This window comes from Empidonax traillii, unplaced genomic scaffold (assembly GCF_003031625.1).
Source record: "Empidonax traillii isolate 1590-97213 ecotype Southwest subspecies unplaced genomic scaffold, ASM303162v1 scaffold65:size4453928, whole genome shotgun sequence".
NCBI classification, from domain to species: Eukaryota; Metazoa; Chordata; class Aves; order Passeriformes; family Tyrannidae; genus Empidonax; species Empidonax traillii.
Window position 1 is genome coordinate 1,977,928 of NW_020955258.1, and position 13,832 is coordinate 1,991,759.

A 13,832-nucleotide genomic window follows, 5' to 3' on the forward strand; every position below is an offset into this window, starting at 1 on the left:
AAAATCCTCCCTACGGCCACTGGTTTACCCAACGTGCAACTCATTTCACCTTCTTAAATCAGTGAACTGATGTTCTTCAAATGGAAGAGTTTTCCTACCTGAGTGAGAAGTATAAAACAACCCAAGTATGGAGCCTTTAAATTCAACTGTCTGGGTTTCATGATCATGAAATATTAATCATGGTATTCTTTTTTTTATGCTTCCCTCTGAAATACCCATTTATTGGCTGTGGTTAGAGAAGGAACTCTGACCTCAGACAGGCTGGTGCTCAGATCAATTTTTTTAGCTGATGAGCTGCTATTTTGCTTAAGTGCTATAAGACCTTCAAGATTACCAAACTCAGTGGCAGGAATTTTCCAATGAAAGCAGCAGAGACAATACTGGTTTTCTTTCTTCTCTAGCATGGAAAAGCTTCCATAGCATGAAGTAGCTCACAATTAGGCTGAAGTATCAGATTTATTAACATCACTGAATATGGTTTATTTAAATGGCATATTTAAATGAAGGTTTAAGATATCTTGACTTGGTGGTCCTTCATGGCCCTAACATCTTTGAAATACAACAAGAAAGATACCTGAATAAATCAGAATTATAAGTAACACTTTCTTTCAGAATAAACAGTGTAAAAGGACTCAAATTAGATACTAAGATGCTAGTTTTACTACTTGCTGACAAAAATAGTTTTCTTATTTAATATTATTTTATTAATAAAACCTTCTTTACTTACATTCAATCAAATTAAATAACAGTAAGATAGATGGTCTCTAGTGACTTACTATTTTTCTTTAAAAACCTATTACTCCTAATGAAAACACTTTTGGAAAAACAGTTTAAAAGACTTCACTTAGAAGAAAAAAGCTAAACAAGAATCAAATTCAAAATCAACTTTTATAATTCCAGTGAATTCCACAGAAATATGAACTAACTTTGCTTTGCAAAATAATTCTTTACCACTTTACACTTCAAGACAGTTTGTAGAATTCAGCAGAAATTGTGAGAGAGCTACAGAAATTTAGGCTTATTATTGACTGTTTTTTCACAATGTCAGAGAAGACTTGGTCATTTCAGAAAACTGAATAACTCTGAAAAGCAGCACAGGGGTTTTTCTCATTGTCAGCATTTCCAATGGCCACTGAATTGTGAAGATTAAAAGCAAACGACTATCACAACCTTCTTCTGAAGAATGCCAAATGCAAGCAATTAATTGTTTAACTCAATAAACAATAATATGCTCTCAGAAAATGCCTAAGAGGACTCAGAGAGTCTAAACCGCCCTAGTAAAGGCATAAGGACAACAGTAAACATGAGCATAGTGTGCACTGAGCTTGATTAATCCCCATTACAAATTAACGAATCGAGAGACAAATGAGTGCATATATTTGGTGATGCATAATAATTATCTCAGGTGAAACAAGCTGCAGAAGTCTTCAGCAACATTCCTTAAAGAGAAAATAAGCATTAGCAACTAAACTAAGTTCTATACCTGCATGATGAACACTAATCAGCTGGCGTGTAACTCAGAGGCCCGGCAGGTGCAGAGAAAGCTGGAAGAGCACTCCAGTTCTTTTTCCTAATGAGACCATTCTAAAAATATGTACCAGTATTAGCAGGCAAGAGAAGAAATTGCAAAATGCACTAGGTGACAAGGAGGCCTCCAAAAGGGAGGAAAAAAACCAGACAGAGTGAGTTGAAAAACACAACTGTACCAAAATGATAAAATCTCCTAGAAAATAAATGAAATTATGACACAAAGGACAAGAAAAACTAGAAATTATCTCCCTTGCATGGAAAAGACTGATTTTTGATATGTTCTAAAAGAAAAGGTGATCCTTCCATCCAAATCCTGGCATGGCCCAGGAGACCAGCAAGGTTCAAAACCCTGCTCTTGCAAACTTCCCCACAGGCTTTGGTTATATATTCCTGCCTCTTTCCCAGCCCTCAGGTAGGTAAAATGGGAATATTAACACCTCTTTTTTCTCAGGTGTTTGTGAGAACAAATGCTCTCAGCATGCAGGTACTGCTTATTTCACGGGGTTTATTTTATACCGTTTTGACAAACAACTATAAGGTGCAGAATCACAGCAAAGGATTATTTGCTATCACCGAAATCAAACCAGAGTAATTTGTCACATTTTAGCTGTCACACAGAAGTTTGCCATGTAACACATCTTAATTTCATTATACCATGTGCTATACATACCCCTACAGTTCTGCAACAAACACAACATACTGGACAAAGGACTGAATTCCTTTACCTACTCAAAAAGGTGGGTTTCGCACAACCTGAATCACCAGTCAAAACTGAAATTTCAGCTTACAGTGAGACAGGAAAAGAGCAGCATGGAAACATTTTGCTCTACATTCACCAGGTCAAGTCCTCTAATGCCACCACTGAGGACCTGACTGACCTACTCTGTGACACTGTATTGCAGTCTGGTCTGTTAACTTGGTGTAATAAATGCAATCTGCAAAATCATTACTTTTCAATTTCCTTTCAGACATTTAGAATTTTCCCTGGGATTCCAGGAACAATAAACACTGTTGCTCATTATTAAAACTCTTCAAATCACCTAATTTCCTCTCCTCTTGTTTCAGCTATGCAGCTCTCAAGTTTTACTGTATTTGCTTCCAATGCAGATTACAGATTTACCTAAGTTTCACTCAAAATTTAGAAAGGTTAAAATTAAAGTTATTTCTCAAACTGTCAATGGGACCACCACCACCTTCAGAAATAGTAGAACTGGCCATCTCTATCGGTTATAAATGAAGAGAAGAAAAGGATGTATTCCATCTGACTACTCCAGTGAAGCCATGCACTGGGAAATATTGCAAATATTTGCTGTGGTTTTCACAGTGTATAAACACAGAGATAAAAATCTACTACAGGATATAGAAAGTAATAACCACTCAAAACCAGAGGTGACACTTAAACCAAAGAAGATAATTTTAGGACTATATGGTTCAGTGAATGGTTATTTACTGAGATATAATACACGACCTAAGAACAGTCTCTATCTTAAGACATGAAATACCTGCAGGACTGAGTAGAAATCAAAAAGGAAGTATACAATAGTTGTATTATTTCTCCCCTACCCTTACATTACATACAGCACAAAAAAAAATTTCATATTCATCAACAAGGGTAAAAGTCTGTCATGCACAAATATGTGCTTCAGTATATAAAATCAAAGGATGGTGAGGGAGGAGGAGGAAGAGGCCAGGACAGTGGGAAACACCATGAAGATTCAGAAGTGCAGTTGGAATGAGAAGTCAGTCTTGTCTTGCATGTTGATAAATCACACTTAGGTCAGCACCAAACAGAAGATGTTCCTACCTGACAGGGAGTCGGGCCCTCTGAGCCAACAACAGTTCTGTGGGTCCAGTGAGGTTCATCTCCCCATCCTGAAAGGATGCCTGGGAAGCACTCTGTTGAGAGATTTCAAAGCACATTTTGAAACTACATACATCATTGGGTGTTTATATTTTTTAATCAAATATTTGGAATAGAAGTCAGTCATAAAGTAGCATCATCTCACTGACAGTGAGACCCATTCTGCATGCAGCATCTGTGACAAACATTGGGAGAAACAGGAGGGTACCTAAAGTCCTGCTCCACATACCAGAGTCCCACCATCCTTCCACTGGAGAAGCTCATGGTACTACCTTCTTGTCTGTCTATCCAACCTGAATGTCACTCCTTCCCACCCTGAGCCTCCTCCTTTCTCACAATAGGTCTCACAATAGATCACACAAATCTTGGATAAACCAAAACGCGCTTTTTTTTTCTGCCTTTTTTTGTTTTGTTTTTGTGCTCTGCCCCTTAGTAGCATTTATCTGGTAAAGATGTATTTTCACAGTAATTTCACAGAAGAAGAAATTATGAAACCATTTGGCCAGACAAAAATACAGTGCAGACAGGGTCCAGACGTGAATGCTAAAGCTCTTGAAAACTATTATTTAACTTCCTTTTTGTGATCCTTACACTTTCGGTGTTTGCATTTTTTTCGTACTGAGAGAGGGAAATAGTTGCCAATGACATAAGACCACTGTCAGCAGGTGATGTATTAGCTTTAACATACTGTACTTCATCCCAACCCTTATGGCAATAATGTAAACAGAGCAAATTCTCTAACAAAGACCTTCTTCGGAGAGGTCACTTCTGTCAAATCTGCAACAGGAATATAACTGGAAGACATAAATCTTCAGTTGTCAACACACAAGAATAATTCAATTCAAAGTTTGATTTTAACTCGATAAAGCCTAAAGTTAATCATTACTTTTTTTGTTGTTGCAGTGGTACAGTTTTCCAGTGTACACACTTGCCATATGAAGTTGTCTCAAAGCAAAAGGCAGCAACACTATAAATTAATTTCAAAGAACAAGGCCAACTTGATAGGTAATTTAATTTTCAATAAAAGTTCTACGCTGCATATTAAAAGTTCCAATTGCTCTCAAATGATGGCTCTACTCAAAAGATGGCTTTTAAGGTTTGGTGTTTCCAGTTCCTCAAAGATTTGTAGAACTTATTTTTAGCTTGTAAGTATCATGAGAGCTGGGGGAAAGTGTGGGTTGCCTTGCATTCCAAAATAGAACCAAGAGCAACCTTGTAAGCAAACCCTTAAAAAATAAAAATCAAGCTGGATCCCCTTTTAGTTCACATGCTGATTTTATAATCTTATATGGTGAGGGAGGAGCAGAGATGCTCTTTGTGTGTGTATTAGAGCAGAAGCCAACATGTTTGGCTTCAACTGCAAGACCAATACAGCTCAAAGTGAACTATTGCCACTAGTAGAAGAACCATTTTTAAAAACTGTGTATTGAGTAACTTCCAATCACTCTTCACAAGCCAAGGAACAATTCTTGCTATATGAAATATATTCCATACTAAGCTTGCACGTCAAGAATTCAACCTCAAGCAGTGCATTACCAACCGAAATCTGACACACAGCCTTCATATGTTGACTTCATCTTGACAAAAGCTTTAAAAAAAAAGTGTTTTGGTAGCAACATATGCTGGAAGCAGACAAACCTCTTAACAATAATGTTCCCAACAAAGTTAACCTCCTTCAGTTAACCACAGGAAATGCTGGTGCTACAAAGGCTCTGCTTTTTGGAAAGCTGAAGATAGCCAAGTTATGAGGGGATTTAGGGTTGTGAATTAATTGGACTCTTTTCTTTCAGACACCAGCTGCAACACAGTGCAAGACAGAGAATATGATAGTCAGGAACTCAGAACTTTTTGCTACCCGGAGCCTCCTTTGCAGTCTACACAAGCCTGCATAAACTATGTTATTTCTCTGTTTCTGGGCTTTTGGTTACTATTGCTCTTACTGCAGTGAGATTACATCTATGCTTGTCCTCTGCCTCCACTTCCTGAGAAGCAGATTTCACGGTAAGGAAAAATACTGATGTTCAGAACACAATCTCATCTCTTGTTTCTGTTGACTGAGTCACAGATTTTTAACCACAAGGAATGGTTTTTTGATGAAAAAGTATAACCTCATACTTTGATCTGCTTAGTGACCCAGGACAACATTGCTAAGAGCACAGTTCCACCCCAAGATAAGTAAGAGGTGGTTACAGAAAGATGGCAACTAAGAGCTTTCTTTTCTGCTAAAGGTCAGACCAGAAGAAAGTATCTTGAAGCTGGATAAGAGGATTATTATAGATACCAGGGATGACAGACCTTCAGAAGAGGTTTTGAAGAACAGATTTATAAACATGACACAAAGGTTTCAAGGCATGTTCATTCCTGTACCAGAAAATAATGGTCCAGCCCTGCAAGGCACCTGACAGTCACATGCATTTTAATCTCTCCACAAGATAAAACATAAGGAATCAGAGGATAAAGCTTGGAGTCCATATCCACAATTACAGCTTGTTTTTTTTACTTCTTTTGTTTGCATTTTTGGGGTTGGTTTGTTTGCTTATTATAGTGGGGGGGCAGTTGTTTATTTGTATTTTAAATTTAAGGGTAAAAGCTTCTAAAGAAAACTTGACCTCTCCTGAGCTGGACAGAAGTGTGTTGAAGAACTTCAGAAATGAGACAGGGAAAATTTCAGTATCAGAGCCCCCATCCTGCACACCACCGCCTGTTTTGATTTGAAGGCATATAGTGCTCACACGTACCACAGATTATCACATGCTCAAGTCAGTAAACACAAGGCCAGATATATTTTAAGGCTTAACTGATCAAGGAAACATGAATCATAACACTGGCATTATAACTGAGCTCTCTGAGAATGACATTAGAGTTTCAGTCACATAAGTCACTACAAATAGACAAATTCCTTTCATACCTCAGCATTTCATTAGAGGAACAGAAAATTTTAACACATCATCTGATGAACCAACTTGATAAGAAACCAAAAATGTACAAGTGAAGAAACTATCAAAAGACAACTGTCCAATACACACAGAAATGTTCGATCTCTTGTTCATATTTTGAGGTCTGATTGTCAGCTTTTCAATAGTGGCAGAATTAATGACACCGGCTACCAAAGTTCGACTCAAATTCAGTTGACAATGTAAGCGCTTTACAGTGGCAGAATTTCACTTAGGACAGAGGAATAAAATGCAAAACAGTGTGGTAAAAACAAAAGCCAAGAAAGCATATGCATCTAAGAGCAGTGGAAGGTTAATTTATTTACATATGGATAATTTGAATTAAGCAAGTCTTCTTAGTACAGGTTCTTCAAATTAGGACTGAAGCAGAAGAGAGGGATTCTATTAAATAATAGCCCTTTGCAAACAACTGCAACCCAAACGCTAGAAAGAGTCTCACATTCATTATGTGACAGCTCTCAAGTTAGGTGAACATGTCCATGTGACAGCAGAAAGAGTGACAGAGCACATACTGGTAGCATTTTCTACTTTGTGAACGTGCAGCCTTCTCAATTCAGCAGGCAGCATGGACCTGTATTACCCTCAGCAAGAAATGCTGCAATCAGTCATGGTCTTACTGAGCTTAGGGAGTATGACAAATTCCCTGGGTTTTTCCTTTAATTTTGGAAAATGCCCACTTCATAAAAACCACAAAGCATCTGAGGGGAAAAGCAAATAGTGGCACTTTTGAACAGAGACATGAAAGTATCCATTTCTGGCTAGGGAAAGAGAGAGGGAAAGATAGAATTGACTGAAAATGGTCAAAGAAGGCCACAGAAGGGCCCCACCTAAATCACCTCAAATCTGCCAGGTAGGCTCAGAATACAATTACTTCTTAAGAAAAGAAGTAGGAATTTGAGTAGTATATAATTGACAATATGTCACTTTTAAAAAAGCTATGTAGAAAAAAAAATCCTCTTATTTGGAAAAAAAAATATTATTTAATAACCAACATGAGACAAGTCTCAAAATTAGATAAATTTAGAGAACATGGAGTTTAAGTAAAGAACAGGAGAAAAGTCTGAATGCAAGATACACTTGGAATATAAAATGGTTATCAAACACTAAGTATAAACTTAAAAGAAATAAATACAATCTATTAATAGAAGAAATACACATGATATATACTCAAATTAGGAGTGAAGCAGTCTGGTATACCCAACAGGAAGTATCTTTATCTGAGACTTTCTTTTAACAACAAAGTTAGAAGTGAAAATGTATGTCTGAAGTTCCAGTTTACACCATTGTATTCCCTGAGGGCATCAACTTTTTAAAACAAAGAAGAGTATCCAAAGGGAAGAGCAGAAGGTCACGGAGCAGGGTGTCAGGCTGCAGAGCTCACTCGCCCTACCTGGCCAACAGTAAACCTTCTCCCAAGAAGGTTCAGTGAGAGTTCATAACATAAACAGTGGGATGCAAGGAAACCTGGGGGTGAAAGGGATGCTTAGTTTACAAATGCAGGAAATGTCTCATCGACTGCTCTCACAACAGACAATTTTAATTACCATATTTAAAAATTGAACATTTTTAGCAACACTTTCAGGATCACGTGAGCACTTCTGACAGCCAGAATGAGTTTAAAAAGCCATAGCACTATATTTAGCTTTAAAAATCAACACTTTCACAAATATTCCCAAACCAATTAGTGAGTGCTATAAAGGTGTTTACCTTTAGTTAGAACAACAAATGCAATACATGACATTGCACACAGAGGATGATCCCCAAGACCACACAACTCAAGGTAAAAGTGTGTACAGTAATAATAAAACGAAGCACAGGTTAAAACATGAGCCATATATCTTGCTGTAAAGCCCAGCAGTTACACATACTGCTGGTTTCAACTTTTGGCCAATTGTACCTGACCTCAAAAAGGCTTCTCCATGGCTCACTTGGTCTTTTGGGACAAAACATCATTTTTGTGTGTAGGTGTGTTCCTAAAACTGTTAAAGAATAACCACTGCCCTTCATGAGGATGTTCCTGCCATCCTCAGTTTGCAACAAGAAGAATGCAGCACACCATAAGCTTCAAAAATATTTCAGACTTAAAATTAGTCTCTTGATTCCTCCATTAGGCCTTAAATCCACAGTGGGCCTAATTGAAGCTGTGGCACTAAAACCCTACATAAAGAAAACATTTATCTTATCTTTATTACTTAGCATGTACAGAGTCAGGCTATCTCAAGGCCAGGAACAATCTGGCAAGTGAATACACCACAAGCTTCCAGTTAGCAGAAACCTGTACTGTAACTGTAGCAGAAACACATTTGGGTAGGAAAATTTTTGGAACTGAGGTATCCTGCTTTGGGCTGGGACAGAATTAACTTTCTTCCTAGTTGCTGGTGCAGTGCTGTGTCTCGGATTTAGCATGAGAATAACGTTGATAAACCACTGATATTTTGGTTACCCTAAGTCAGGGACTTTTCAGTTTCTGCTCTGCCAGGGAGGAGGTGTCCCAGAGGCTGTAAGGGAGTGTGGTCAGGGTTGCTGACCTGAACTGGCCAGACGGATTATTCCACACCACAGAACATCATAGCCAGTACATAAACTGGGGGGAGTTGGCTGGGAGAGGCCGATCGCTACTTCCAGAGTAATTTTTTATTTTAACACATCACTTTCCTTTTTTCCTTCTAAATAAGCATAATGAAGTATCAAACACCCTTTTAAAACCAACCAATAACAGAAAATTGAGTAAGCTGCTCAGTATGCTCCTAAATATTACAGAGCCCATTGGAAAGAGAACACATTGACCAACAGACACACCAGCTGTCATACTCACACAGGTGTATTTATAACCACAATTAATATATCTCAATTAAAAAATTCCTATTCTCACAGTATCACTATCATCAATACATTAAGGATGGAAACCAATACCAATCAGGCTAATAAAATGCTCCTAAATTGAAGGAAAAGTATTGTTGTTTGTTACTATATATTTCTTATTTTTCCAGCAATCTGCTTGATTTAAATCACTCTGCCTCTATAAAACATGTTAAGTATTTCTAAACAACTTATAATACTTCCATTTCACTTACTGATTAAACTACATCATCTTCTCAACTATTCAGAATGTAATTCCTTTGAAATGGATAATTGATGCAATTGTGCAGTATCTACAAATGCAATTAATCACTTGCTAAAGATGATTTTTTAGGCAGGCAATATGAAAATAAGAATCATAAAGCTTCTTTCAATGTCAATTAAAATGCATTCTACTGGACTGGTAAAAGATATTTTTCAGCATCAGAATAGCTGTACATCTTCAGATATTTTTAATAACATGCAAGTGGATTCATGTTTAATTAGCACAGCACAAAGAAAAGCCATAACATAGTACAGCTTTTAGCAATTACATGACAATTTCAGGAACCACAACAGCATTATTTCCCCCTCAACTACCAACGGATTTCTTGAATATTGTAGTAAGTTGTGATCTTGGCACTTAAAAGGATATTCTAAACCAACGGCATAAATAGATATTCTCCTGGGAATCCATCTGAAGCAAGGAATTATTCCCCCAAACTGTTTGTTAACAATTCTCTGCTGAGGGTTATCATTACAGTTGAACTGTACTGGTGGATAACACATCCTCTGTTGTTCAGTGCAAAACCAGAGCTGGCTGAAACCCCCTTCCCCAGCAGGTCCAGCTACTCTGGGTGACTTTGCACTGAAGAAAATTAGGAGCAACTTCTGCACGTAAATCACACCTTGCCAGTGCCAACCTTCAAAATGTTCTCCCTCACCCTTCCTGCTCGACCTACTCCCGGTTTATTTTGTCTTAAACACTCAAAAATCTAGATGAGGAGCATTCTCTGCATGGAAAAAGCAATGCTCTGAGTCCTACACAAAGAGTAAAATATTTATTATTAAGAGCAACAAGGATTACTTCTAGGCTTGGAGATCATAATTGTTACATATAATTTTGGTAACAGAACTTCAAGAGTTCTCTCATCAAAGATTTCTCTATCAATGAGAAAAAAAAATCACTAGTTGTAATAGTACTGGAGAGTTAGCATCTTCCTTGGCAGTTGTTCTGCATGGGTGAAGGGAAGGAAGAGGTGCAGTTGGAGTGCCTAAGTACTTCAGTTTCTGGAGGCCTGAGAGAAAAAGAAAAATGGAAAAATTGCCTCATTTAAGAGTCTCCAGAAGTAGCTTTTCTGCACAAAAAACTCTGGACTTAAGCCCAACATTTTTAAGAATTTCTAGGCTGAGGTGTGAGCAATGTCTTTTTCAAAACAGTAGAAAGCTGCTTTTAAAAGCATTGATAGTATATTGATAAATATTTGGATTTAGCACCTCTACTGGCCAAGAAACTGTTCTTAAAATAAAAGGAAATGTTCCAGTAAGGGTGAAAAAAAAAAAAAACAAAAAACAAACAACCCACACACCAACACCAACCAAAAAACTACTGGAAATGTGAGTAATATGGTTCATGTTCACAACTTTTAGATGTCCGTACTGGAATAACTATTGAAAGGATGGAGTAACTGGCCAGCCATATGGCCACTGGCACCTTTAAAACAGAGGATATGTTTATTAGCCCTCTCCCCATTCATCAGGCTGATTTTAATTGCCTACGAGCTCTCTGCCTGCATTGCCACCCAGCTACACACTACAGAGCAATATCAGGATGCTGTGCCTGAGCCGGTATTATTTGCATCTCAGAAAGATTATTAATTTGAACTAATGCAAGCTTAGAGCATTTAATATATTTTGGCTGACCTGAGGCATGCTACTCTGCTAGGATATTAATATTTGTGTTTTATTTACCTTATGTTTTCATCATACTTTAGGGATATCTTAAGGAATATTGCTAAATTTACTGTCCAGAAATACATGGGTGGTCTTTTATTTACAGAGAATATTTAGCAGTGCTATCAACAACATAGGGCAGTGAAGGAGTAGGTGTTTCCAAGCTAAAACTTGTGATTTTTTTCTGTATCACCCATTTGGAGCCAAAATATGTGTTCAACGAGCGTACATAAACTTCGGACATTTTAGTTACTATATAAATTATTTGTAAGCAATTATTCCCATAGCAACAAGCATAATTTAAAAAGGACACTTTCATTAGCTCTACAAATGCACACTAATCCCTTCTCTTGGTTGGAAACTGCTATTGAGCAATTAATATTGCAAAAACAGGAAATAAATTAATGTTCCTACAAGAAAATCTACCAAATTTTCTCAGACCAAGGGAACATCAGCATGACAGTAATACTTAGAGGACATCTAAATCTTACCTAGACAGTCTTATGTATGATGGCACATTACCATTTCCCCCACAAATAGATGAATGTACAAGTGATACTTTAGCCTTGCACCTCTATTCCTTGCAATGAATCCTTTACTGAAGTTACCTGTCTTTTTCATACACATTAAAACTATGAGTATCTTCACCACCACCAATGACAGTGGGAGTGAACATCAGTGGTTTCCAAAATTTAAAAATGACACCCATTTTCAAAGTTAAAAAAGGGGTCTTCATTAAAGATAGTAATGGATATTCTGCTGCTAATTCTCTTTATGAATGGAGCATATAATAAGATGCATTAAACATGTTAAATTGGTCAACAGGAACCCATACATCCACTTATTCTGTAACAGCAAGAATAACCAAATTGTTACCATTCTTCGGTCTCCTAAGTACCACTCACAGCCTGTGAGAGCCAAAATTAAACTTTGTCTTGCATCAGAAATCTCTACTCATTGCTTTGGAAATTAAACAGTAACATCAGTAAGATGCTGTAACAGTATAAAAATGCTCTTTCACTTTAGAAGGCACTATCGTAGCTATATTTAAGTCAAGAAGGCAGACACTTCAGTGACCAACACCAGGTGGAACTCTGAAAAAGACAGAGCCGATCACATTGCCCAGATCTCACATCTGCCTTTTTGTAACACACCACTAATCAGTGAGAGCCTGAGATAGTCCCTGCACCAGTAATCAGTGGATCACACTCACATCCAAAGACCACCACAGTCAGGACCACGTGGCCCACCTCTCCTCCCAGCAGACAGAGCTGTGCCCTGGAATGCAAGGCCTGGCTGGGGCACAGCTCTGCTCCTCCTGCTCTGCGTCTGCCACTTGCAGTGTATTAAGTTTTCCTCAGTGTGCAATGTGTGTTAGTAATTGCTAGTTATGTTACTACTGTTCCTCAGATGGGATTATCATAGTGAAGCAACAGCACTGATTAATCAATTAGCATGGATTCATTAGAGAAGAGATGAAAGATAGGGTAATGTAATTGTGTTTACTGAACAATGGATGACAGTGTGCTTAAGGCCCAGGATTTCTAATAATACACAGTCACCTAGAATGATATATACATAACATTATGAATATTTAGAACATCCTCACTGCAAAGCCAGACAGACAACAACCAGGCTGTGACTCCGTGTGCAAGTAATGCCGGGGCCTGAAGAATGCATAGAGGGGAGAGCACACAAGACAGATGGCACACTCACAGGAATATTTCACCTTTGACTAAATCTTTGTACAACAGCTACATCGCTTCCTATAATCCAGTATGCATAGGCATGTCTGCACAATACAGTGGTCAACAGTGCAAACCACCAAAAAACCAGGCATCACAGAAACATTAGCCAAGACCCCTTAAGCAGAAGAACGTGAAAAAACCTGACAGAGCTCCCTTTACGAAGTGAACAGAAGCATACTAGGGCAACTGAGAAGCTTTTTCTCCAGATGTCCTAGGTGCACATCCCTTACTGTTTGTCCTTGTCAACAGTTGAACACTGAACTTACATCAGGAACTAAAGAACATGAACACCAAACTCCCAGACCCATCTCTCAATATCTGATCAGTGCCATTTAGGTATTAATGCAATAGTCAAAGGCCCTCCTGTCTCATGGTGGTAGACAGACTAGCCAGCAATGTGTGTGGGTATCAAATGATGAGATAAGAATTAAATTCTTGAAAATGTGGTGCAAACAAGATACTGAAATATAGCTTCTGCTGCACTCTGCCTGGAAGGAAAAAGACTAAAAAGGAATGTAAAAGCTTACAAGGGAAATGCTTCGCTAAAAAGCTAAGGTAGAAAAAAATGCCCTCCATACTCCATGAAGTCAGAAGTCTTCACGTAAATCAAATACCAGGGTCCCATGAGAGATCCAGTCTATAGCATGACAAGGACCTGAATGCTCTCAGAGACCCACTCATCCAATATTTTCCCAGGATGCTTCCATAACGTCCCATGGAATCACAGTCTGCGATCAGTGTAGAGCTTCCTCAGCTTGTAATGCAGCCCCTGAAAACAAGGTACTAAGAATCACATCGCCTGTTTAGATCAAAGGCACTTGCATTCCTGCTGGGAGTTAAGTATTTCTCCTTAACTTTGTGGGCTGCAAATTTATTTGCTTTTCAAAAGGATCACACACTGAGTTTATGAAAAACTTACCAGTTTGTTTCAGTCTAACAATGTGACTA

The 13,832-nt window shown here is 38.0% G+C and overlaps 1 protein-coding gene across 1 annotated transcript in view; it reads right to left on the minus strand.

The window, feature by feature from the left end:
* The window catches only part of PARD3B (par-3 family cell polarity regulator beta), a 392,632-nt gene that overhangs the window by 227,073 nt on the left and 151,727 nt on the right, over positions 1 to 13,832 (minus strand). The window contains exon 5 of the mRNA XM_027880190.1: positions 3,335 to 3,426. Coding sequence (XP_027735991.1) covers positions 3,335 to 3,426 — 92 coding nt within the window. The remainder of the gene's footprint in view (positions 1 to 3,334; positions 3,427 to 13,832) is intronic.